Source organism: Emys orbicularis, chromosome 14 (genome assembly GCF_028017835.1).
Source record: "Emys orbicularis isolate rEmyOrb1 chromosome 14, rEmyOrb1.hap1, whole genome shotgun sequence".
Classification (NCBI taxonomy): domain Eukaryota; kingdom Metazoa; phylum Chordata; order Testudines; family Emydidae; genus Emys; species Emys orbicularis.
In genome coordinates this window covers 15,206,025-15,231,976 of record NC_088696.1, presented here as the reverse complement: position 1 = coordinate 15,231,976, position 25,952 = coordinate 15,206,025, and the positions used below count along the sequence as shown (strand labels likewise).

The 25,952-nt window shown below is 39.6% G+C and overlaps 1 protein-coding gene across 1 annotated transcript in view; it reads left to right on the top strand.

Moving 5' to 3' along the window:
• Positions 1-25,952, top strand: part of CDH8 (cadherin 8) — a 178,100-nt gene that overhangs the window by 46,588 nt on the left and 105,560 nt on the right. The window contains exon 2 of the mRNA XM_065416681.1: positions 7,183-7,477. Coding sequence (XP_065272753.1) covers positions 7,183-7,477 — 295 coding nt within the window. The remainder of the gene's footprint in view (positions 1-7,182; positions 7,478-25,952) is intronic.

Genomic DNA, 25,952 nt, shown 5'->3' with positions numbered 1-25,952 from the left:
ATTACAATCACTTTATTAATTCCACATTGTGTACAAATGAATTGCAGCCTGTCTTATGGACTTTAATGATGAATGATCCTTTATATCTTGGGTCGTTGATGAGCACACATATCATCTTTTGTCACAACTCACCAAAACTACAAAGCAAAGTTTTTCTTACCACCTAATTGTTTTCATATATCTAGCAAAACCAGAAGACACACAGGAAGAATAGACAGATAACTAGGAAAAGGATCACAGCAGGAGAAAGGTGTTACAATTATTGGAAGCAGTGATGTATATAAATGAATGCAGAAGCCACTGAAATCTTTCAGTATGTTTTACAGAACGAGCTAGAGTGCCTTAGAACCCATAGGGACTTGTGAAAGAGTCCAGAAAGAAACTATCTCTGGGTTCATTAAATGTGATCTGCCTCTGAAATGAAGGATTCCCCTTCAGGATTTCCATACCAGGCACAGGAAAGGGGGAAAGAAAGAGCATTAGGATAATATATAAAGTTTCAGAGAAGTGAATGGAATCAATGATTTACTAGTGATCCCTTGAAGAAATATACTTAGAAATTCTAAAATTGAGAGCAGCATGTGGTGCTTTCTCGGAAGAATGATGCAAGGCTTTAAAATGAAGTTTAAAATGCAGATTGTGTAATTTCCTTTGAAAGAAGTGATGGGTAATTCCTTTGTAATTATACATGGATGAATTAATTATTCTCTAATGAACTCAAATAAAACTTCATTTCATGGTGCAGTCTTTTCTTTTCTTAATTAAAAATATCCAAGAGCATATTTCTAATAGGCTGTGATTTTTCTCTTTTGGATTATTGCTGCAGTTATGCTTGTTTCACCTCTAATATGTTGACATTGGGTTGGCAGAGCCTCTGTTTAGACAATCCAGCTCATTACAAGCTGGATTATGTCTCATCCAGTACCTGGGCACCAGGGTCAGAGATGGCTCTAAGGGCCCAATCCTACTTTTGCTGAAGTCAATGGAAAGATTCCCATTGACTTCAATAGAGCTGGGTCAGACCCTAAGAGCATTATTTCCTTCTCCCCCCATTCTGTACACCCGCACAGCTTGCAGTCACAATGTGGTTAGGGAGCACAGTTGCTGCTCCAGGCTAATGCTCCCAAGAGTTTATAGCCTCTAAGGCAGGGAGGATACTCTTGAGAGAAGAGTCATGGCCACATCCATCCTCACACTGGGCAGATGAGGTGACTGAAAGCAAAAGGGAGTACATTTTACTATCTGCCAAAAGCACAGTGGCTCTCCCACTGGATCACAGAACTGAAGCTAGAGACTCAAGAACTATTATGGTTGATTTCTCCCATGGTTGTGCTGCAGTGGGTTACCACACGTCTAGTTCAAAAACCACAAACACACAAAGGATTTATAAAATTATACAGATTTAGCCAAGAAGTTGAACTCCTATAGGCTATGACCATTTAATATGAATTGAATAATCAGCATTCCAGTGTATTACCTTTTTTTATTGTACAGTGGTTCTTTTAAATCTGCAAAATAGAAAAGTCCTTAGAGCAAGTATTTGTCTCTGCAATTTCTCTGCTGCATTGATGGTAATTGTGTGTTTGTAAGGTATGTATGTGGAAGACTATAAATATATGCTATATATCTGACTAAATGTGTTGGCAACACTCTTTTGTATGTGTTCATTAATTGATGAATAATAAAGTTAGTATTGTGGCAGTACAATACATGATATTAATAATATTGAAGTCACTGATCACCAGCTGTATTATACCAATGAATATTCGTTATTGTGGGATTCAGAGTTCATTGTTGGGTGAAATTTGTCTTGATGTGGAGAAGTACTGTAAGGCCCTCTGTGCTACTTAAGACCTGTGTTAAGGCCATATGGGGGTTTCAGAGTATTAACACAAGACATCTGTATCACCATTGGGACCAGAGGTATGCTATGGGGAGGATGCAAGGACAATCTAATGGCAATTAGCGCATGAATATGTTGGATAGAGGAACTGTGTGGTTGCTACTTCAAGGGAAGGAGATGTTTGCATTTACAACTCTACAGCCTGGCCACGAGTTGAGAGTGATTTCACTGCCCTAGGACTTCTCTGTCAGAAAGTCTAATTGGGTCTCATGCAAGGGAAGTAAAGGCCACCATTTCTGGATAGAATGAAGTTTTTCATTAAGTGTATGTTCCTCTTAATTCTGGGATCATGTCTAGTACTGGAATCTAGGTGGTAAATATTAATGTTTCCTTTGTTAAATATATGTTTTTGTTACAATTCTGAAGACCACTCTGAAAACTAGGAGGCCAGGTTCCAGGCACAAATGTAATGGATAAAGGTACAGGTGTGGAAAGCAGTTTCATATTTCCAACATTTGTGAAGACTTTTCAGCAGAAACTCAGATTCGTTTATCCTCTTGATTATGCCTCTCTATCAATTCACCTAGACCTTATATAATTATGAGTGTAATGATCTTGAACGTTCACATGAATGCAGCCTGCTGAAGCTTGACAATTGCTTTTTATTATCATTCACATCTCGTACAACAGAAGGAATGTTAGTTGGGAAAAATAATATGCTCTCTGACTTTGAACATCACTTAATTTTGTGCTTTGAAGCTATAAGGTGATGATGTCAGTTAGATCCTAAATCAAAACAATATAATGATTTAGAAACATTGGTACCTATGTAGGTCATTTATTATAATGTTTCCATATTAAAGCACTTTAATATCTCAGAAAGCTGTTTTGACCTTTGACTTTGGATACTCACCATAAAGGATGAACAGAATTTGAATAAATGTAACATTTATCATTTGCTTTATATTAAAGGGCTCGGAACATATGACTGTCAGTGACCAGATTGGAGCAAGAGTCTAGTCTACCTATTAGAGCTGGATCCAGGCTGGGGTAGGCATGGGAGCAAAGCCAAGGGTCAGAGTCAGGAGTCAGAATCCAAAGCCCTAAAGCCAAGGGTTAACTGGAGTTGCAGTCAGAAGGAGAAGAGGATCTAAGCCAGGAATCAGAAGTCAGGAGGAAGCTGGGGGCTAGAACAAGTACAGTCTGAGGCTGGAGCAGGAACAGGAGCAGGTACAGGCTGGGGCTGAAGCAAAGCTAGAGAGGGCAGAGGCAGGGATAGTATAAAGCACAGCTGCAGACTAGGACTATGCTAAGCAGCTGCTGGACTGCTGGTGCTATTGAGTTTAAGTACCAGCCAGCCTGCTGACTCCTGCAACCAATCAGGTGCCACAGTCTATCAGACAACTTATGTCAGAACCAGCTGTGTTCACTGGGTTGCCAGGAGACTGGCTCTGCTGCAGGCTGGTGCCTGACACTATTGTTTTTGGCCCAGATTAATCTTTGGGGGGGGGGGAAGTTAAATGTATTTTCCATTGATCCTAATCAATTGCAGCTTAAAGGTTATAAAATGCTTCTGGGCACTCCTACCTCTTTTAGGCACGTTTCCAATGTGCTAATATTAACCATGAGCTGTATTCAGTCCAAATATCAATGTCTCACTAGTTTGTGATTAAAGAACTTCTGCAAATCTTCCATGGCTCTATATTTCTTTGCCTTCACCTTGTCCTGTTAGTCAGTCAGTAATTCCTGTTCTTTATGTCCAAGCATTCCTGGTGACACTGATCTTCATGGACTCCTTCAGCATCTCTTACAACCATTTTCTGGGTCTTCCTAGCTGTATTTGCCTTGTGATAGCTCTTGTAAACTCTGGCCAAGAAATCCTATGTCTCATCTCACATGACCCAACCATCTCAGTCCATGCTCCCTTGGCTTTTTCATGATGGGGGCTACTTATATCTTGGCTTGTATCATTTCTCTGTTGGCTGTCAGCTCTCATCTCACACAGCATCCACCTGAGCATTCTCAGTCAGCAGTGTGAAGTAGTTATTCTTCTCTCTTCTTCATTGGCTAGCATTCCAATCCTTACATTATGGATGGCCTAATCATGGTTTTATACACTTTAATTAACATATTCTTATTGCAGAGAATTCCCACCAACTCCCTGCATTTGCACCAAGCACTCTTCATGAGACTCCTAATGTTCACATCCACATGCCCATCATCGCTCATTACTGAACTGAGGTATTTGAATTGTTGCACAGAGGTTAACTCTATATGACCTAGTTTTACTGGTTTCTCATTGTCCCTCTCAATGAAGCATTGCATGTATTTCATTTTTTGTTGGCTAATCCATAAACCATTTTCTTCTCATGCACTCCTCCATCATTCTAGATCCCTTTCCAGTTTGTATTTAGCTTTGCAACACAATCTAATATCATAAGCACAATGCATACTGCATGGATCCTCTTTCCTAATCCCCTGAATGAAAGTATCCATTGCAATCACAAATAGGAATGGACTTAAGACTGATTTTGGATATAGACCCACCCTCACTGTGAATGGATCACTGTAGCTGCAGCTGCTTTTCAGTGGTGTTTTACTGCCCTCCTACATGTCCATGATGGCCTGAACATATGTCTCTGGTAGATTGCGTGGCCATAGACCACCATATCAATTCTCTAGAAACTCTGTCATAAGCCTTCTCGCAGTGTACACAAAATGCTATTCATTGTGATTCTCCCTGTAATTCTATTGTTTGCCCTCCTGCCATAAACCCGAATTGACTGTCATTTATTTGATGCTTTAGTCATTTACAACTTCTTTTCCTGATAATTCTTTTCAACCATTTAATTGTATGACTCATTAACCTTATGAGTCTGTAATTCCTCTGCACATACATTTCACACTTGAAGATAGATACCAGCATGGTCTTCTGCTGCTCATTGGGCGTTTTTTCCAGTTTTGGGGACTAAATGGTTGAAGTTTATCATCATCATGCCCCCTCAAGGCCTAATGGTTTAAGTGCCACAATTGGTACACTGTGTGGTCCCACTGCCTTCCCATGTTTCATCTTCTTTAGCACAGACTCAGTATCTACCTTGGTGACAGGTCTTGTGAGGTTATTGATGGCACATACTTCTCTCAATGGTTAGTTACCCTTAACTGAGCAGTTTCTCTAAAAAATCGCTGCCATCCCCTGGGTTAATAGCAGGGTGGGAAATCAGCCTATTCACAACATCTGAAGTTTCGATATGACCCTCTTTCTACTTTAAAAAAAAAATCTAATAATTTTTAAGGGCTTACCATACTAAGACATAAATCATCAATGCATGGTAGATTGCCCATCAAAACACAGGGATGAAATCCTGGCACGTTTGACGTCATTGCGGATTTTGCTATTGACATCAATGTAGTTGTTTGTTGTGTTTATTAAAACCGTGACTACGGGCTAATCAGAAACAAGCCTCTGTTGTGCTAGGCACTGTACAAATACAGAATAGTAGACTGTTCCCTGTCTGAAAGAGTTTACACTCTTAAGAAGACAGACAAAGATAAGGGAAAGAGAGAGAACCTACAAACAGAGTGATGGTTTGTGAACATCATGCTAGTTTTGTGGTTTTTTGTTTGGTTTAGGTGGGGTTTTGATTGGAGGGGGACAGGGCAACAGAGAAGATGGAAGAGAGGAAGAAAGAGGGGATGAAGGGCGGGTGGAGATAGATTGAATTAATGGAGCCAGGATTTCACCCAGAAGATCTTTGTGGGACAACTAAGTTATTTGGCTCCATATGGCTGGAAGTCAAATAACAGATGCCAGCTCCAACTCCTCCCAAGATTCAAACTGATTGTCCAAAATTCAGACTACTGTATAAATCTTAAATCCAACTCCAGAAGACCAAACTTGACTGCAGTTGTTTGCTGTGCTTATTGCAACATCTAGAGATGATGCTAGACAAGGTGCTCTAACATTGTTATGTAAACTGTCTCATCATTACTGGAGCCCAAGTACCTCAAAGCAAGAGCATGGGCTAACTTAACAACATTTGATCCAAACTTGAAAAAATATCTATGAAAGAACGTGTCTGCAAGATCATTTAGGTGCATCAATTACAGGATAGGATGACAGCAAATACTGTAAGAAATTTTTCCATCTCATTTTATCCTCTAATGAAGACCATTGTGAAAGCAAAATCAGTTAGGTGATTGTTGCTGGTTACCAGGTTATACAAACCTCTATCAGAACATCTTTTGTGAAGATGATGTGCAAGATATTTAATGCAAATGATACTCTTTTAAAATTATATTTTATACAATTTCTCTTACTAAATGTGTTCAAAAAATGTTAAATATGTACATAAACTAAAGTAATCTTCCAGTGGGCTTAATATCACTATAAATGAATTATAATAATATATTCATTCATTTCAATATATATTGACATTAATAAACTTGGTATAATAAAAAGCACATCTTACACTTGAAGATTAATTGATTATTTGATTTCACCTGGCATTTTAGGGTTGATCCAGAGCCCACTCCAGTGGGCTTTGGTTCAAGCACTTAGCTGAAAAGTATACGAGAAGAGCTGCTTGAATTTGGATTTTTTTCTATATTATTTCAGGGTTTTTTAATCTTATCTTCTCATTTTGTTGAAGCACTAAATACAATTTAAAAATCAGTTTTCTGATGGGAAGAAATTGTGAAGAAAAGTGTGCCCAAGGAAAATAATCGTTCTCCATTTTTCTGGTAGCTTGCTTTCACAAAACACTCTTTCATGAATAACCCTTTGGGAATAAGGATTTAAGAGTCTTTTTAGTTCAGTTCAACAACTGAGTTAAAATGCAGTTGTAAGATTTTGGGTAATGCTGTCAATTAAAAACATTAACTCAGATGAAACTTGCCAAATGTGTTTAAGTCATTTTTAAACACCCATCACTTTCTGAAAATAAGCTGAAAGGAAGTAATGCATGAAAATAAGTAGCTAGATTTAAAAATATATTATTGCTTATCCTTCATTTGCTCTTTGATCTAATTGGTTAAGGACATTTAGTGTTTGTTCATTTTGGCTCATAATAGATCTGAAGACATTTACATTTAGAAATAGGGATTTAAATGTATAAAACAGCTGCTTTTTAAATAGAAAGTCTAATTATGCCTATGATTACATTCAATTTTGATTAGTATGCATACAAGTCCTTACTCTCCTTGCATATTCAAGCTGAGATATGGATCACTGGAGCTAAGATTAAAGTACAAAAGAATAACTTGAGAAATGCATGGCTAGACCAATGTGAAAAGTAAATGCTGGTTTTTATCACTAAAATGCTTATTTGTCATTTTAGCTACACACAGACTTGGATCCTGGAAGCAGCAAAATCAAGTATATCCTGTCAGGAGATGGAGCTGGGACAATCTTTGTGATCAATGACAAGACTGGAGATATTCATGCTATGAAAAGACTTGACCGTGAGGAAAAGGCAGAGTACACGCTAACAGCGCAAGCAGTCGATGGGGATACAAACAAACCTCTGGAACCGCCATCAGAATTCATTATTAAGGTTCAAGACATCAATGACAATGCACCAGAGTTTCTTGATGGCCCATATCATGCCACTGTTCCAGAAATGTCCATTGTGGGTATGTACACCTAAACATATAAAGAGCTTTGAAAAGTCAGCCTTTAAAATAGCCCAGTACACCAATGATGGAAAAATATTTATTTCATTTCTATTTCATTTTTTTAAATCCCTTCATGACCAAAGTGCTTAACTGCAGTACAATAGGTTGAGACCCTCAGTAATAAGAAAATGACTATCAGTTATATTCAATTGGCATTCTTTGCACAATAATACTTCTATGGCCCAAATTTATAGTCTGTTTCTGATGCTGTGGAGTGTTGTTACTGAGGAGGATTTAGCAAGATTTGTTTCAACATGCCACTCTAATCCTATTGCTATTTTGTTGATGTTTAATTATCTGTTTGTGTGTATTTGTACACAGATGTAGCACTTACAATATGTGGACACATACTCATTTATTTTCCTCCACGTATAACTATAATCAGCCAAAAACATGAAAATGAAAGATGTTATGTCTGGAAACTGATGGTGGGCTTAACCACTTAGGCATATGATCTGAAAATGAGGGCATTAGAATGGGCAAAGAGAGAAAGCTGGGAAGAAGAAGAAGATGAAGGGAGTGAATGTGGTTGAAGGAAAGGAAAATAAGAAAGTACATGCAAAATGTACTTGTTAATAGATTGTACTGGTAATGTGTTCATTTATATTCCTTCATATGTTTTTTTGTGTGTGTCTTGGATGGGCATATGTTTGTTTCATTGTGCAATTCTGGTACACATTTTGTTTTATATATCTATATCTGCAGCTGTCTAGACATATACCTGTACATATAGGTAGAAAGATACAGACACCTAGGAATATATTGAAATTCAGTATGTAGTATCTTACTCTCAGAGGAGGCCCACTGAAACCAATGTGATTAATTGCAGAGCACTCAGTGTGAGTGAGGACATCAGAATCGGGCCATAGAAAGTAAAGAATGGTTTCTAAGGTTTATCAATATTAAACTGAAAGTAATGTGGTTTTTGGCAATTCTTGTACTCTATGGCAGTCAAGGCAAGATATACATAGACGCTCACTTGAAGGCATGCCAAGCCCCTTTACAAACATAATAGTGCCCTGTCAAAGAGTTTGGAAACAGCATTCTGTTCTATTGCAGTGAAACATACATACACACAGACAATATATGGGGCTAGAACTGTCATCTTCCTGCAATTCAGTACAATGAGTTGTATGAGGACCTTTTCAAATCTAACTGCAGCAGACCCAGTAGCACTAGCATAGTTACGGTAGGGTTTGTCAATTATAATTCTTCTCCAGATTTGATGTCTTGGTTGCTTTGAATCACTTCTACTGGAATTGGTATATGCATTTTCAGCCTGAATGTCAATTCCTTTACCAAAACACATGTTTAATATGCTAAGCTGTTTTAATTGTATAGTAGCTCAAACATAATGTGGACCTGGTTTCAGATGATATTTTTGCCAAGCTCTAGGCAAGAAAATGGCTTAATTAAATTAAAAGGGGGAGGGGGCAAGAAAGAAATTGTAGGCTAATCCTTATATGAACTGGACTGAGTGGGCATTCCGAAGGAAAAACTAGAAGGGAAATACAAAGATGTCTGCAGAGGGAAAATGCTTTCTGAGCATTAATTCTATTATTAAGAATAATTTATATAGCCCATAATAGTATGCAGCACTTTAGAAACATAGATTAAGACATCACATGTTTCCTGCTTAAGGATGCTTCAATCTAAGTAAGACAAGGCAAATCATAGACAGGGCACTGTGTAGCAGATCAGGTGGAGGAAAACATAGGGGTTACTGATGAGAAGGAGCAAGCTTTGTTGAAAGAGATGATCTTTAATGAGGCAACTGAGGAGGAAAGAGATGGTGGATAAGAGCAGAGGAAGGGAAGAAACTGAGAAGGAGAAAGGCAATGAAGGAGCAGTAAAGTGAAAGGATGGGAAAAGCATATGGAATGTGTATGGGATTAGATACAAATGAAACTAGTGATATGGAAAGGACATATCATTAATGGTGAGAGAAAAGAGCATGTGGTGAGAATGACAGGAGTGGTAAATGAAATCAGCAGTGAGTTTTGGACAGACTTGAGGAGGGAAAGGTGAGAGGCAAGAAATCTGGACAGTAGAAGTCTACAGTAATCAAAGCAAAAGGTGGTCAGTATATGGACAAGAGTTTTAGCAGATGGGATAATGAAAAAAGGATGTTTTGGGGGGACGTTAAAGAAGATGTGATAGGACTTTGCAAAAGATTATATATGGAGGGTATAGGAGATGAGACAAACATTGGTATCAAGAATGTTAACCTTGGAGACATGAAGGAGAAGAGAGTTATCAATGAAGATAGAGTAGGGATGGTACAGTGTCTCATTCCCCATGTGTGCTAGAAGCACAGGGAAGCACAATTGCTCCTGAAATTCCCATTGAGGTGGGTCAGCTCTGCTCCTGAACCTACCAGGCCTGTGCCTCTTCTGTCTGGTACAACATGGCCCATAAACATTTTATTTTCAAATGTTATAGTTAATATTCAAACCCTTAATAACAATAACAACAACCAAGGTGAAAACAAGTCATAAGTCATCTCAAAAGAAGACTTGGATTTAGAATTACCGTATGATTTTTGCACTCCAATGTTATTGAATGAAGCAGACAGGAGGACAGCGTATGTATCTAAATATCCCTATGCCTTATATTTTTTCTTTATGTAGCATTCCATGGGATGTACTTTATTTTCAACCTATTACTCCAAAAAAGCACCAACTGCAAATACAAACCCTAATTCTGAGCTGCCACTCCTGGACACAGAGCATGTATCTCACTGAATTATGTGGATGATGAATAATTATAAAATCAATGCAGCATATGCAGTTCTTCCTGTTAACCTGTAATATGACTAAAAGTCAAGGCTGACATTTTGAAGGCGAGAACATTGCTGTTTTACCAATTTTACTGTTACTTCTTTGGCTATTCTCCCTCCTTCTAACCAACTAGAAGCTATATCAACGGCTATAGTAAATATAAATTATTTTAACTTTTTTTAGGTATTGTCATGTTTATTTTAAAGTCAGTTTCCGTCATCTATCAATATGTAGGGGAAAGATTGACTACTTCTTCCAGAGTTAGAGTTGTTTTTTTTTTCTTTTTTTTTCTGTGCTCTCAGTATTTTGCTTCCGTTATCCACTTCATTCCCCTTTTAAGAGAACTCCACCCACCTATGCTTTTCTATTTCAACTGTGTGATACTTTCCACTAACACAGTCTTCACTAAGGCAGGGTTTTCTTAGGGTGCCCAGACAGTAAGTGTGGAAAACTTGGGACTGGTGTGTGTGTGTGTGTGTGTGTGTGTGTGTGAGAGAGAGAGAGAGAGAGAGAGAGAGAGAGAGAGAGAGAATGTTCTGAGACTGGAGAGGAACTCATATGGTATATGTAGTGCTTATGCAATGAAAATACTATACAAGTCATTTCATTTCTGGATAGCTGGAAAAAGTAATATACAAGATACAAATGAATACACATTAATTTCTCTAGCATTCCAAAACTAACACATCCCTCTTTCATTGAGATTCTGACATAGTGTAGCTTTTCAAACATAATATATGCAGCTGATATATCCTATACTGCTGCATGTTATAATTTCTTGTTTGACAGCAATGTGGTGGGCACTGTACAAAACATTGTCCCAAGGTGCTAACTGTATGAATAAGTACATGGATAGTACAGTTGACATGCACTCTTGTATATGTATATCTACAACATGGATAATATATCATGTTTGTGGGGAAGCTGGAGCTTTGCAGGTGCAAACCCTCTCTAGACAGCATGTACACCACATGTATACATGCATTTACATACGTAATCAGTATGAACATACGCCACATGTTGTATATGACTGATGCTGGAAAATCCTGATTCCCTGCAAAGACTGTTTGCATGACCTTCCTCCAGCAAATGGTGCCAAGGCAATCTCTATTCCAGAGTTATTTCCTGCAGGAATGATGCTGACTTTTCAGCCGTCTTGACTGCACACTCTTGCATCCGCACGAACACACACACTGAATGGTGTGCACAGTCACAGTGTTCAGGGATAATTTGAAATCATTCTCTTTTTTCTGAGGAAGGAGTGGGCTTCATGCTCCAGAAAAAGCCCTGAGGAGCACACACAATTCACCCTTACCTCAACCCTCAGTTTCCTTCCTTTCAGCTCTGTCACAATAATCATTCTTCTCGTCCATCTCAGTCCCCCTCCCTCTTTGGTGAGACTGAATGTTCTGTACAGTTTTAATACTGCTCTGATCTCCTGAGGAACCCAGGGTTGAGAAAGAGGGAGGAAGTCAAATCTGAATGCCTGTCTCCTGTGTGGCAGCATATGTTAGCAGGGCTGCTCACAGAAGTGCACTTGGGAAGTAGGAAATAACTTGCTTTCAAAGGCATTTAAGCTGCAATCTGTACAAATATGTTTAAGCATCATGAGACCTAAAGGGACACATTTTGGAAGAGGACCAGGTGAGAACCCCTAGAAAGAGATCCAGATAAGTATGGGGAAGAAGGGTGGAGTACCCAGTGGTTCACTTGTTTTTAAACTTGTTCCTGAACTTGCATCCTTTGTGTAACAGCCAATAATGATGTCATAATGTACAGATGAGTGAGCCAGCTTAAAAAAAAAAATAGAAGAACCAGGTCAAACTGAACTGATACCATAGTGTATCTTTGAAAATGCCTGGATAAGTCTCCCTTTTGTGCTTCCTTCTCCTCAACTGTTCACAGATTCCTTACTTTTGGTTAGGTTGCTGCAGGTCTGATAATGTGCCCTGGTATGGATGCGGTCTTCAAATGTTGTCGGTTCTGTGGTGGTATTCAGGGAAGGAACAGCGAGGTAGACTCCATAGTTCTGTTTTGAGCAAAGGGTGCTTAGAGGTCTATGGTTCTGCTAATGGTCAGCAGCAGAGGTTCAGGAGAATAGAAAGATGCATTGAATAGAATGACAGATGTGCTGGTGCAGGGAAGAAGGTGAGACCGAAGAAAGAGGAAGATTGGAAAAGTGAATATTCACAATTTTTGACTAATTTCAGACAAACATCCAAACGTTTCATGGATTATCTGACCTAAACCTCCAACTATTCGAAAGTTCCCCATCACTTGTCATAAAAAACACAGTACATAGTGTAATGCAGCATGGCAGTGCACTAAAAATAAATTGCACCTGCAATGCGTCAAAAAATTGAGTGGGTGAATTATTTTAGAATAATTCATCTTCTCTTTATTATGATGTTTCTCAACATCAAAGATTTCTTTCTTGGAAAATTTCTTTCTTGGAAAAGAAATTGGATTTTCAGGTTAGTATTTGCTATTATTGCAATTTTAATCTGAATATATCTGCTTTCTTTGGGCCAAAATCTGCCCCCAGTTGCACTACTGTATATCAGGAGTAATTCCAATTAATTTGGCCATCTGTTATTTCACATATACAAAACAGACATATTTCACATAAATACACATATAAAAAGTGTGTGTGTTTCCCTTTCTCCCAAAGGTATTAATTCTACTCCAGTTACATATTGTTTGCCAAAAGGGACAAAATCTGCTGTATGTCATCAACATCCGAAGTCTGGTATAAATAATGATGGAATAACTTGGTAAATTGTAAAGTTGTGATAAAAACCCAAGATGTAATATTATCAAGTCCCACCACACTCTCTTGCTCTTCCCTCCCCCCTCCCCCCGTATATATTGATTTTTAAGACACTGTGCATGACTGTTAAATCAATGATAGTCTGTCACAAAAATGTTGACTAAAAGGACTGTATTACTAGGGTCAACTACAAATTAGCCCAAAGGGTAAACTCCAAGGTAGTGCAAAAGCTCAGGGAAAAAAAATAGCAGATGTTGTAAAATATGGCTACAATGTAACAGCTGTTAGAAAATGTATATCATCACTTTCTCTTGTTCCACTACTTGTTCATCTTGTGCATAATCAACTTCTTGAACTCTGGCACCGAGGAGCCATTTAAATAAGGGACTTTTTTTTTTTCCCCCAGACATGGAAATTATATGTATCTTTCATGTACATTGTGAATGACCTCAATGGAGCTTATGAGAATGAAAGGTAGATAGGCAATAATAAGCATGAGAGAATCAGTTAGGATACAGAAGGGGGAAAAAAACACATTCTTGACCAAAATTTTAACTTTTATTAAGGTTTTTTTTTTTTTTTGCGGGGGGAGGAGGGAGGGAACTATTGATCTTTTTTTTTAAAACTTTGTAATTTTTTTTTTTTTTTTTTGCACCTTGGGTTTTGCATCTTGGTTTCAATCAGCATCCGAATTGGCAATTAAAAAAAAAAAAGTTTGCTAAATGGCTGAAGTATGCTTGGCATTGTGTATATAGAAAGTCATGTCACTGTTCCCAAGGAGGTTATAATCTGAGGGAGCAGTCCTACCAACATTTTGACTAGAGAATATACAGCAAACTACTGCAAGTAGTCCCACTAACTTCAAAGAGAGCTGCTGCAATCAAGGGCATGCCTCAAAGTAGCTAGCGCTGCTGGTATTTGCAGGATCATGCCCTTAGGCCTGGTCTACACTAGGAAATTAGGTCAGTATAACTATGTCATTCAGGGGTGTGAAAAATCCACCCCCCTGAGCAATGCAATTAAACTGACCTAAACCCCGGTGTAAACAGCATTAGGTCAAGGGAAGAATTCTCCTTTCGACCAAGCTACCACCTCTCAAAGAGGTGGATTACCTATGCTGAAAAGAGTGCCCCATCCATGTAGGCAGTGTCTTCGCTGAAGTGCTACAGCTGCACTGCCAAGTCTAGACAAGCCCTTAGTCTTGATCTCAGTCAATGTGAAAACTCTCACTGATATAAATGGGTGCAGAATTGAGCCCTAAATTAACTATGCAAAGAACTGGGTGAATGATTTATTAGGGAAAAGTTGCCTCTCTTCCTGTCTGCGTATGGTCTGCAGTTTCTCGGATGTATTTGTACTTCGAGGAGGGTACACTGTGCAAACTGCCTACACACTAGAATAAGGGGTCAGAGCAGAGCCACACTACACTTGCAGGAGTTGGAGGAGAAATTGCCTCCCAGAGTTCCTTGGAATGCTGCTGCTACATCCTCCCGTTGGGTGCTGCCTACTTCTTCCTGCATGCTGGTCCTTCCCCGCAGGCTGGGGGGAGGGGCTTGGCCACACACTCTTTGAGGCAATATGCACTTCTGCACAGAGACTGCATTGTTGGCAGGGCTGCTTGTGTTCTTTCCTGATTCTGTGCCCCTATGTACAGGCCTATCAGAATCTGTGCCCAGAATAATTTCTGCAGAGATTCTTGTCTCTAGAACAATCACAGGCAGTTTGTTGCCAGTATTCTGCATTTGAACTTGAGCTGTGTGTGTTAGTTGTTTTTGCATGCCTAGGTCACATGATATTGTTTTTATTCTGGACTGTGTGAACATAACTTTTCAGGTATCTCTACTTTGCAGTTGCAGGTATGGTTGCAGGACATGTAAACATACCTGAGTTAGCTTTAATCTAGTTAGCACAAATACCAATGTCAGTGAAACTGCAGCAACACAGACTTCAGTGCAGACTAGTCACCTAAGCAACCTTGTACATGTCCCTTGCAAGCTTGTACCGCCCATGCTGCCACAGCTTCGCTGCTGTTGGTACTTGTTTTAGCTAGATTAAAGCTAGCTCGGTTTTGTCTACATCTGCTGCAATCACTCCTCTGATTGCAGTGTAGACATATCCTTAATTCACATTTCTGGTACAAATACCCGTGTTTAGCAATTCTAAGTTCACTCTTCACAAAGTTTTTTCAACATTTTTCCAAATGTCAAATTTTGACAGAAAGGTGGTCAAAATTTGTGACTGAAATGTTTGCAAAAATTCCATCTAATTTTTCAAACACCTCTGCTTGTGGCAGTAGGCACTTGTGCATGGCCAGAGCTTATTTGGAGAAGACACAGATGAGAGGTAGTAAGTCCATCTACATTACTGCCCAAATATTGAGACACTGATAAGCACCACACGACAAGAGACCTGACTATATTTTGTGTTTTCAAATTTTGGAAAGTTTTGACAAATTCTAGTCACAAGGCACCACATCCAAATTTTGTCTTGTATCAGAAAAATAATCTCATTATGTGATAATATTCTCATAGAAGCTTATATTAATGTAATTTATTTCTACCTGGTACTTTTTTTAACTCATTGGTGATAGACCTCAGAACTTCCTCCTCCCCAAACTTTGTGGAAGACCAGACTTTAATTCAGAAGTAGATACAAATTTTACAACTCAGGTCACTCTATGTAATTGACACATTTGAAATTTGGAGAAGTCAGATTCAGACTCAATTCAGAATACAATCTTTGTGCCTCAGTCCAAGTTTATTTTAATATTATTATTTTCTTTAGGAATCAGTACCTCTGCCTTTGTTTAACTGCTGAATCTGCAACACTTAATGTTTCTCTGTGAATACAGATGAGCTGTTGCCTGTGGAGCTGATGTCAATGCTACTTTCTCATGAATCAGCCTGTAGAGGACTGCTGGCTGGATGATTTGACTGTACCCTTTCCCTGGAGGCCAATGGTCTCTGCTGCCATATGCTTGCTCTCTGCTGGCCTGAGGGAGCAAGAGTTCTGAATCTGCTCCTGCAACCTGGCTCATATTTGCTGGCGTTATCAGCCTTTGTAAAAGACACACACGTGCACGGGCGCATGCACATGCACACACAAAGAAAACACCAAATTGAATCTGCAAGGTTGTAGAAAATCTCTTATTTTTATAATGTAAAATTATAAATCGGTGAATTCCTTGTGCACTCAGCAAGGACTATTTTACTATTGTTTATACATGTAAGTGTGTGTGTGTATATGTAATAAATAAATAAATTTATACACTGCACCTACATGAAGCTTCCTTTGTAAGTCAACAAACAATACAGTAATTTTTCTCTTCATGGAAGTATAACTGTGTAGTGATTGTCCAATTTTACTTTCTTTGCCTGGGGACCTTGCAATTTCTATGCCTTAGTAGTTCTATATAAAATAGGCAATTCACCTTGTTTTGTATGAGTGCTGATGAAATAGTCAATTGATTAGACAAATGCCATCTTTTAGAAAGTCTTGGACAATAGAGCAAGTATTTTCTTCCTCCCTCACAAATATTATTAATGTTCTATCATAACAGCAATACCTAAAAGGGAAAAGAAAGTAATGTCTAAAAGAAAACAGAGTTCTTTTTAAGAGAAACATAAAATATGGTGGACCCCAGTGCTGCTGCCTATGATGCTACAAACTGTATTCTAATGCTAACAAACGGTCATTCTGGGGAATTTATAAAGCAGCACATGCAGGCTTTTTAATGGCATCATCTTATAAGTTGTAGTCGGAGAGAACTGCCAACCTTAAAACTAAAAAGACGATGTCCTTTCTTATTACTTTCACATGAGTCAAATCCAAGCAGTAGGTAACATCAACGAGGACAATTTCCAGAGAGAGCTTTATCTATCTCAGTATGAAACATTTTACTTTTCTTAAGATCACCACTCTAGGAAGGAAGCATCACAATTCTAAAACAATTAGTTTATGCACATGAAATGGTAAAATATGCAGCTTATTAGATTTCACAACCATGCTTCCAATGCTCCTCATTATACAGTTGTAAAATGCTGAAGGCTGCCAGCTTGCTCTATTGTCTATGTGCTGTGCAGAAGACAGTTTTCTTCTATGCATAGCAAGCACCTTCCGGATTCTTAGTTACACTTTTCCAGACAATATGTGTATTTTCCATTTGCTTCACATTATAAAGGCTCATTAGAATGACAGATGAGCAGTCTGAAAACATTGCTTTGTTGCTGTGTGTTTTCCGGGGTATTTAATTGTTCAGAGAAAGTTTTTGACTCATTCAGGTTTTTTTCATTCTATTAACATTTCTTCCAATGTCATTAGCTTTCTAAACTATGTACACTTCAAGTATATTAAAATAAATTACGTTTAACATTTGGAAACAGAAATCCAAATTCTACTCTGCTATACTGGTGTAAATCTGGCATGACTACTTTGAGATCAGGACCTCTGAGCAGCAAAATTCTGCTGATGCAGTTTGAAAAGAATTTGGCCCAACATTTGTATTCCTTTCATTTACTTTAAAGAAACCATGAAGCGAGGGTTTATCAGAATAACGTATGGTGATGTCCATGCAGCTGCTCTTATGACTCTCTTGAGTTTTCATGATAAGACCATTTTTAAAAATGTTAGCAATAAAAGTGTTTGTTTGTTTTTAATTTGTAAGTTGTTTGGGACAGGGTCTGTCATTTTCTATAGGTTTGTAAAGCTCATAGGACAAGGGAATTCTGATATCACAGGTTTTTAGGTGCTTCTGCAGTACAGATGGTAAATAATATTAATAATAATATGAAATTTCACACATACTATGAAAAACCAAGAGCAATAGTTTTTTATAAATTTCAAGGCCATAATGGCCAATTGTGATCAAGTCTGACACCCTGAATAACACAGGCCATAGAACTTCCCCCAAATAATTCCTAGACTATATCTACTAGGGGGGAAAAAATCCAATCTTGATTTTAAAAATTGTCAGTCACCCTGATAAGTTGTCCAAATGGTTAATTACTCACTGTTAAAATTTTACACCTTTGTCACCTGTATATTTCAATTTTGATATAAAAATTAATGAATATGAAACATACCAGTTTCAGAATGTCTGCTTCTTCCACCATATATATATATATATATATATATATATATATATATATATATATATATATATATATATATATATATATATATATATATATATATATATATATATATATATATATATATATATATAGTGTGGGTAGGTATACAATGTACTTGTACAATGTATATAATATACACATGCCCATACATACACAATATATTATGGAAGAAGCAGATATTCTGAAACTGATATGTTTCATATTCTCTACCTTATTCTTATCAAACAAATATAAAAATCATAATAGCGCCACCAAATTACAGCTGCAAAAAACCTCATGCTCATTACTTCATCTTCCTGTCAATATAGGGGTTTTCCTTACAATACACTATCTAATGCTTCATGCAGTAGTGTGAAATGTCTCAAGTGAAGAGGCTTCTGCTATTTCCCTTGAGGTACTATTCCACATACTGTTAGATCTTGTTATGAGGTAGATCACCCCCTCCCTCTGGCATGTTATTCCCCTAGTTTTACCCCCTTATACGCAACTGAATTATGCCTCCTCTTCATCTCTTGAGCAAGGTATTTATAAGGCCATCATCTGTATCTGATTTGTCTCTTGGTGGCAAAGAAGAATAAACAAACTCTCTTTTGATTCCCCCTCTCTAGGGGTAGCTTGGTGCAAGATTCTGCACACAGTATTAGTATAAACACCTTAGCTGCTTGTATTCTCTTTCTAGGCCCTTTCACAGTCAGTCCCTACCCTACCTGTCATCTCTTACTTGCTTTTGAGATTGCGACCCCCACTTTCAATTGGGCCGATGCATCCTTCATTTTTCTAACAACTATCTTGGTGTTTTCTCCCAGGCTGTCCCTCATGCTTGGTGGAGTTTCCTGTAAATACCCACAAAGCTCCCTCATTATCCTTCTTCAAATCATTCTTTACAATTCTTTGCTTACAAAAAAAGAGAAAAAATGGTTAGGCCACTGGTGTGCTGAGACCACAGCCTATTATCCTGACCAATACTGTCTCCTGTTTTCCTTGTGCTCCTCTGTACTGTCTGTGTCCATCTGTTGTCTTTCTTCTTGTATTTAGAATGTAAGCTACTTGGGGCAGGGACCATCTTTTTGTTCTGTTTGTACTACGCTTAGCAGCATTGGGTCCTGGTCCAGGACTTGGGCCTCTAGGCTCTATGGAAAAACAAATAATAAATAACTAAGTCATCACCCGCTTCATAGCTTCTGTAGGCAGAAGTTATTGCACACACCGGGGGCTTTGTACGTTCTTCTATCCCACCCCACATGCTCCCTGTGAGCTACCTTCCCACCCCTTCTATTTCAGAAACTTCCCCAGACTCTCCCCTGTCAGGGGTTCTTTGTGCCCTCAATTTCTCCCTTCCTCTGATACCAGGGTTCTCAATCTGACCCTACTGGTGTTCTGTGTGCCCCTGTTTCCCCCCTCCCTCCATTCCAGGTCCCCCCTTCATTCCAATGGCAAGGACTCTGTATGTGCCCTATTCTTACCTTCACCCCATGTCAGGGGCTTAGGGTATCCCCTTCCCCTATTCCTGTGTTCCCCAATATCCCCCAGCGAGGATTCTGTGTGCCTCCATTCCCTCTTCCCCTCATTTCAGAGTCCTCTATTCTCCCTGTGACAGAGGCTGTGTGTGCCCCCATTCTCTCCTTCCCTCATACCAGGGCCCTCCATTTTCCCTCATGGCAGGGGGTCTGTGTGCACTTCTGTATGTTTCACCCATCTGGCTTTTCTCAGTTTAGGATATTTCCTTAATACTAACAATACGTTGCATTTAACATTCCTTATATCTGAGAACTTACAAACAAATCAAACATTAATTAACTGAGTTTCTTTACACTGCAAGTATTTTTTACCCATTTCACAGACAGAGAAACTGAGATGCAGAGAGGTGCTGTGCATATAAGCAGTAAGGGTATGAGTAGCGCTATGAATGGAACTCAGGAGTCCTGATTTCTAGTCCTTTGCTGTAAATTGTTGGACACACAATTCCATTTAACATGAATTCAGTATAGTAAAAATAAGAAAGTTTACATATATGAATTAAACATACTGCATTCATGGTGGCACATTAAAAATTTCAAGGAGAAAAAAAGAAGAGTAAGTTCCTTCAGCTTCAAGGCAGCAATAATTTACATGTCAAGAAGTTATACAGGTTTTTATGAGATTATTGCAGTGTTATTCAATAAAAAATAGTTACCATGACAACAGCTGTCATGCTACCTGTGAGATTATAGAAAAGAAGGACAATCAGGCAAAGGGTTTATTTGGGAACGACCTCTTATCTGACCTCGTGAATACAAACAGCATGTTGTTTTGACCATCGTTGACTACACAGCCATCATCAGCCAGACTAAAATTCTAGCTGCAGATATTTAAGCATAGTGAATCTCATAGAAAACATATCTGTTGGTAAATAGTGGCAAGTACTTTCTTTATGCAAGTATACCGTTAATGCTCTGCTAGAATGGTGATTGGATCTCCTAATCAGCTGGAGATTTCAGCCTGCCCAATTTGGGGAGGAAAAATTACAGAGGATGTTTTGGTTTGGGGTTTTTTTTTTTTTTTTTAAGTCCCAGAGAAATCAAGAAAGCACAGTCCCACTAGACTAAAATATAGTCACATTTCTTTATTTCCCTAGCCATTACAATCTTTCAACAAAATGGTTGCTTCATTGAATATGGATTCATGTAAATTTCAGATGCTGACTATTTGTTCAGTCCTCCAGGACATACAAGTTTTATTTTTTTCCAATACACACATTTCACTGCCACACCAAAATCTTTGCTTTCTTACTCCCCATGGCAGTGTGTGCATTTTTCTTTCTGACTAATGTGCAGAATCTGCACCTTGACTTGCACATAAAAAGCGTAGCCAAAACAATAGAACAACACTACCCGAGCACACACATCTTATTTTTATGAAGGCTTTTAATCTTAGTTTGTCAGCAAACAGAAGCCTCCTTACCTAGCCGTATAAAAATACTTTTATTATTAACTGTGTCTCTGGTTGTTAGCATATGGCAACGGGAACCTATGAAACCTGACACTAACAGAGCGAAACAATCAGCCATGGTTAACAGTTAAATCACATTAGAAGTGTTCATTAATTAAAATCTGTCGAACCTCTTTGCAGTCCACATTTAATCACAGTGTCATTAGCATTGCAGAAATGTGTCTCAGGAAAGACGCAGAAAGTTTTAAATTTAACATGCTAATATTTGCCCACACATCTATCTAAAAATGTTTTTGTATTACATACGGCAGTATTAGGTATGAACACAAAAAGGAGAAACAGTGATTATGTTGTTGGATTAGATTATATAAAACTGCTATATTATTATAATTAGGACAACAGCAAGTTGGACTATAACAGTGGCTTTCTTGTGAAAATGGCACCATGTCAAATTTATAGTCTCTAGCTAAATGAGTTTGTTGTAGCATTGACAAAGGAACAAATGTGCCAAATGCAGTCAAAATTAAACACTAATGGAAAATCCTGGTCTTTTGTTTTCTGGATAGATTCTGGGACACTAATTTTCAAATGACAAACACGGAGTGCTTAGCCATGCAACCTTGCCATTTTCTCAACGTGGTGGTAGGGTTTTTTAAAGGGAAAAAACATACACAAATGCATCCATTGTACATGTATATAGCAATATTTAGGTATATTTAGCATGTAACTGCCTGTCAATTGCGGAGCAAATCCTATTGCAAAGTTCATAGTCTAAGTTTCTAGTCTGAGATCTGGAGAATTCTGCTGAGTGGGGAGAGGTCTGTGGATTCCACAGCACAGAGCAGTAGTAACCCTGTGTGCTTGTAGCACTTCCCCATCTGTGGGGGGGGGGGGGGGGGGAGGAGGAGGGGAGGTTTTCAGAGTCCTGCCTTCATGTTTGCGTGGAAGGAAACCACATGGAGTTGGGCTCCATAACATATGGGGTGTGGGGGAAGGTAGAATCGGTGGCTTGTGAGTTCTGCTAGGATACTAACATCTGCCTGTCCCAGTTCTGAGGAAGGGAGTCCTCCACAACCATAGATGGGACAAGATTTGCTTTGGTAAGCACATGTATCTCCAATTAGTGTCAATTTGAGCTATATGTATGGGTGTGGCATGCCTCACAACTGCCAAGGCCCAGATGTAGGATGCAATGTGAGACAAGGATCCGAAACGAGCGACACAAACTGCTGTGTGATTCACTCTATTAGTATATATAACAATTTGTGTAAATCATTTTCAACAATAAAAATGTTGGGGATGGGCCACCACATTTCTATCAAACAGAGGTCATCATGGAACTAAAAGGAAGTGGTAACCCTTGAGATGTGGCTCAGGAAATATGAGGTATGGAGTAGAGAATAGATCGTGTGACTCTGGAAAATATTCTGCCTTTCCAATACTGCCATTAGTTTTATTAGGTAAAAAGATATTGACTTTAAAAGTCACGTGCAAAGAAAATCAAATAGGCGAATGACCTTTTTTATTTATTTATGATGTATAAATAAGGGCTATGAGAAAATGGCTTGTTTTTATTTATTTTTTTACTTTTTTATTTAAGAAATATAGGTCTATCTGGTGACTGGAGAAGAGGTAAAATTATGATATCACAAGAGAAAGGAGGCTGGAGGCTGATCAACAGAGTAGGGAAGCAATTTTGCAACTGGATGGATTGTTTTTGTTATGGCATACTTAACTCCACTACCTAATGATCACTTGGGGCAAAGGCTGCCTTTGTAAAAGATTTAACATGTGCACCTTCCAATTAAGGTGTGAGAGCTCAGAACAAATATTTCTAAGATCCCTGAAAAAGGATCCTCAGCTGAAAAAGGAAAAAATAGACTTGATGTGCCAAATATTCCTAAATGAGCAATAGAAAAACTATTTTAAAGAAATAAATAAACCTTTCAGATCTTCTTTCTACATCAGAAGGAGAAACTTGGGCAAAACAAACTCAGAAAAGTCCACAGTTTTGTTCCTTTGTTTCTAAAGATAATATCATAAAAGTCAAAAGGAACAACCATGAGGTCAGAAGCACCTGTGAAAGTTCCAACTACTCTCTGAATGAGCTATGTCTTATCCCTGCCCTAGCCACATCCTCTAAGGCTACGTCTACACTACCCGCCTGAATCGGCGGGTAGAAATCGATCTCTCGGGGATCGAATTATCGCGTCTCGTCGGGACGTGACATTCGATCCCCGAATCGGCGCTTGTACTCCACCAGGGCAGGTAGGAGTAAGTGCCGTCGACGGGGGAGCCGCGGAGGTCGATTTGCCACCGTCCTCACAGCGGGGTAAGTCAGCTCCGATACGTCGAATTCGCGTAGCTGAATTTGCGTATCTTAAATCGACACACACACCCCCCCCGTAGTGAGGACGTAACCTAAGAGTCTGACCACATCCCTACTGACCTAGCAAGCAGGTTACATTTTACAGCTTCTGCCACGCCCCTAGAAACTGAAAAGATCTCTTCTGCTATTTTAGCCTGAATCCAATTGGGGTGTGCATTGATCTCTCTGTCTCTCACTCTCTCAGTTGTCAGCCAGGGGGGAGCAGCTGCAGAATGTAACCTATTGGGAGGGTGGGGCTGTGGCCAGGTCTGTGCAAGAGGGCAGAAGTAGATCAGACAAGCTTGCAAGACTCCCTATCATGCAAGATGGCAAAGCTGATAAGCACTGGGTAAATTATAGCTAGTGTTTGAACTATAAAAGAAAGCCAATATCACTTTTAAATATATGAAATGATTCTAGATTAAAATAACTAGAGGGTTACACACATCGTTGCCTTTGTAAACTGATGTCCCTGCACACACCAGGGGATCCTTGCATTCCTCTAGCCCCTTACACAAGCTCCATTTGCCACTCTCCCATCCCCCTCTATTTCAGGGATAACCTGCAACTCTCCTCGCAACCCCTCCCATGCTAGGGGCTTTGGGTACCTCCCATTACCCTTTCATCCATGCAGGGCTGTCCCTAGGTGGGTGCAGGGCCTGGGGCGGAAGTGACGTATCCATCACTTTTGGGACTGACCCATCATTTCTGGGACATGCCAGCCAATCGCACCGACCTGTGGGGCCCCCCAAAGCATGGGGTCCGGAGTGGTTGCCCCAATTTGCTGTACCCAAGGGATGGCTCTGCATCCATGTTCCCCATTCTTCCCTCCCCACCAGACAGGGGCCATGACTCTCTTCCCATGCTAGGGATTCTGTGGGCCCTCTCATGCCCCTTCTCCCTGCCTTTCCCCACTTTTTTATCATGTGTGCTTCCCATTTCTTCCTCCACCACATTCCAGGGGCTCTGTGTGTCTCCCATGTCTGCCTTTCCCCATGTCATTGTCATCCATTCTTCTTCCATGGGAGGGAGGGGATATTATGCTACAGGAGTTTAACCACATGGGGATAGCAATTGCCAAATTCAGTAAATAATTATCATATGGAATACTGGGTCCAAATGTGATTGTTTGGTTTGTTGGTTGGTTTTGTTTGGGGCAAAAGGGTTCAGGAAAATGCTGTTGTTTCCTTCATAGGAAATGATATTTCAATGAGGAATAATTGCTCATAGATTCCAAGGCCAGAAGGGACCACTGTGATTATCTGACTTCCTGTATAACATAGGCCAGATAAAGTTCTCCCTCCCATGGCTGCCAAGTGTCATGTAATACATTTTTACACTTCTGTATTTCTCTGCCATGTCATGCATTGCCACAGATCAGCCGGATTCCTGTGCAACCAGTTGAGCTCTGGGAAGGCTGCAGGCATTTGCCTGCGGTGGTGCCTGATGGGGCCTGTGACGAGGTAGTCTGCCTTCCTCAGGGTAGCCGCTCTATTTCTCCTAGTGGTGCCCACCTTGTTGGATTGAGCAATAGTAAGAGGTTGTGGGGGATTCAGCCCAGGCACAAGGCAAGGGACTCAAGGCAGGCCACAAGCTCCTTCACTTCCAGTAAGCTGCACCAGGGTCACCCTCATCCTACACCCCCCTCCCCTCCATGCTCATCCATCCCCAGCAACTCCAGGCATCACAACACTCCCATATTCTCTGGGACCCACTCATGCAGCACCTCCAGCTACCCCAGGCAACCTGGCTATTTCCCAGGGAATCATCATTTTCCCCTGAACTCGTCCCTATATCCAGCCACCACTTTCCCTCGCAGATACCCCCATTAAGCTAGCCTGCCAGATAGCCATCAAACACCCAGCACCCACTCCTAGTTGCACCGTACCCTAGCCCCAGCTGCCAATATTTTTTTGCAGCTCCATTTTCTACCCCTGCACTGCCTGAGTTAAGGTGTAGACACTGAAGAGGGTAGATATATGTAAATTACAAACATGCAAATGTATGTAAGCCCCCTATGTAATTTGCATAAAATGTCATAAACAGAGTTGCACAAAACTTGGCCACTATGAATCTCCCCATATGGGGCAGTAAAGGGGAGCAAAGGGGATGGAGAGAACAAAGGAAGACCTTGCACTTAGTGTTCCCAAACAGGAGTCAGGCATAATCTGGGTTCAGCAGGACAAAGGGACAAGGAGCAGGAGTGAGCCATCATTTCTAGCAATGCCAGCAGACCCAGAGAGAGGGCACATCTTGGTGGATGCTGTTATTCTTTCCCTTGCCAGGCATATCTCAGCTCACAAGAAGCATAATTCAGCCCTCAAACTCTGCCTCATTCTCTCTTTCTCTTCCTCTCTAGATATTGCCTTTTTTGCATATGAATTAGCTTAATTAGTGTCATCGTTATTTTCTAAAGTCATTCCAAAGAAGTCGCTGCAACAAAACCATGAAGCAC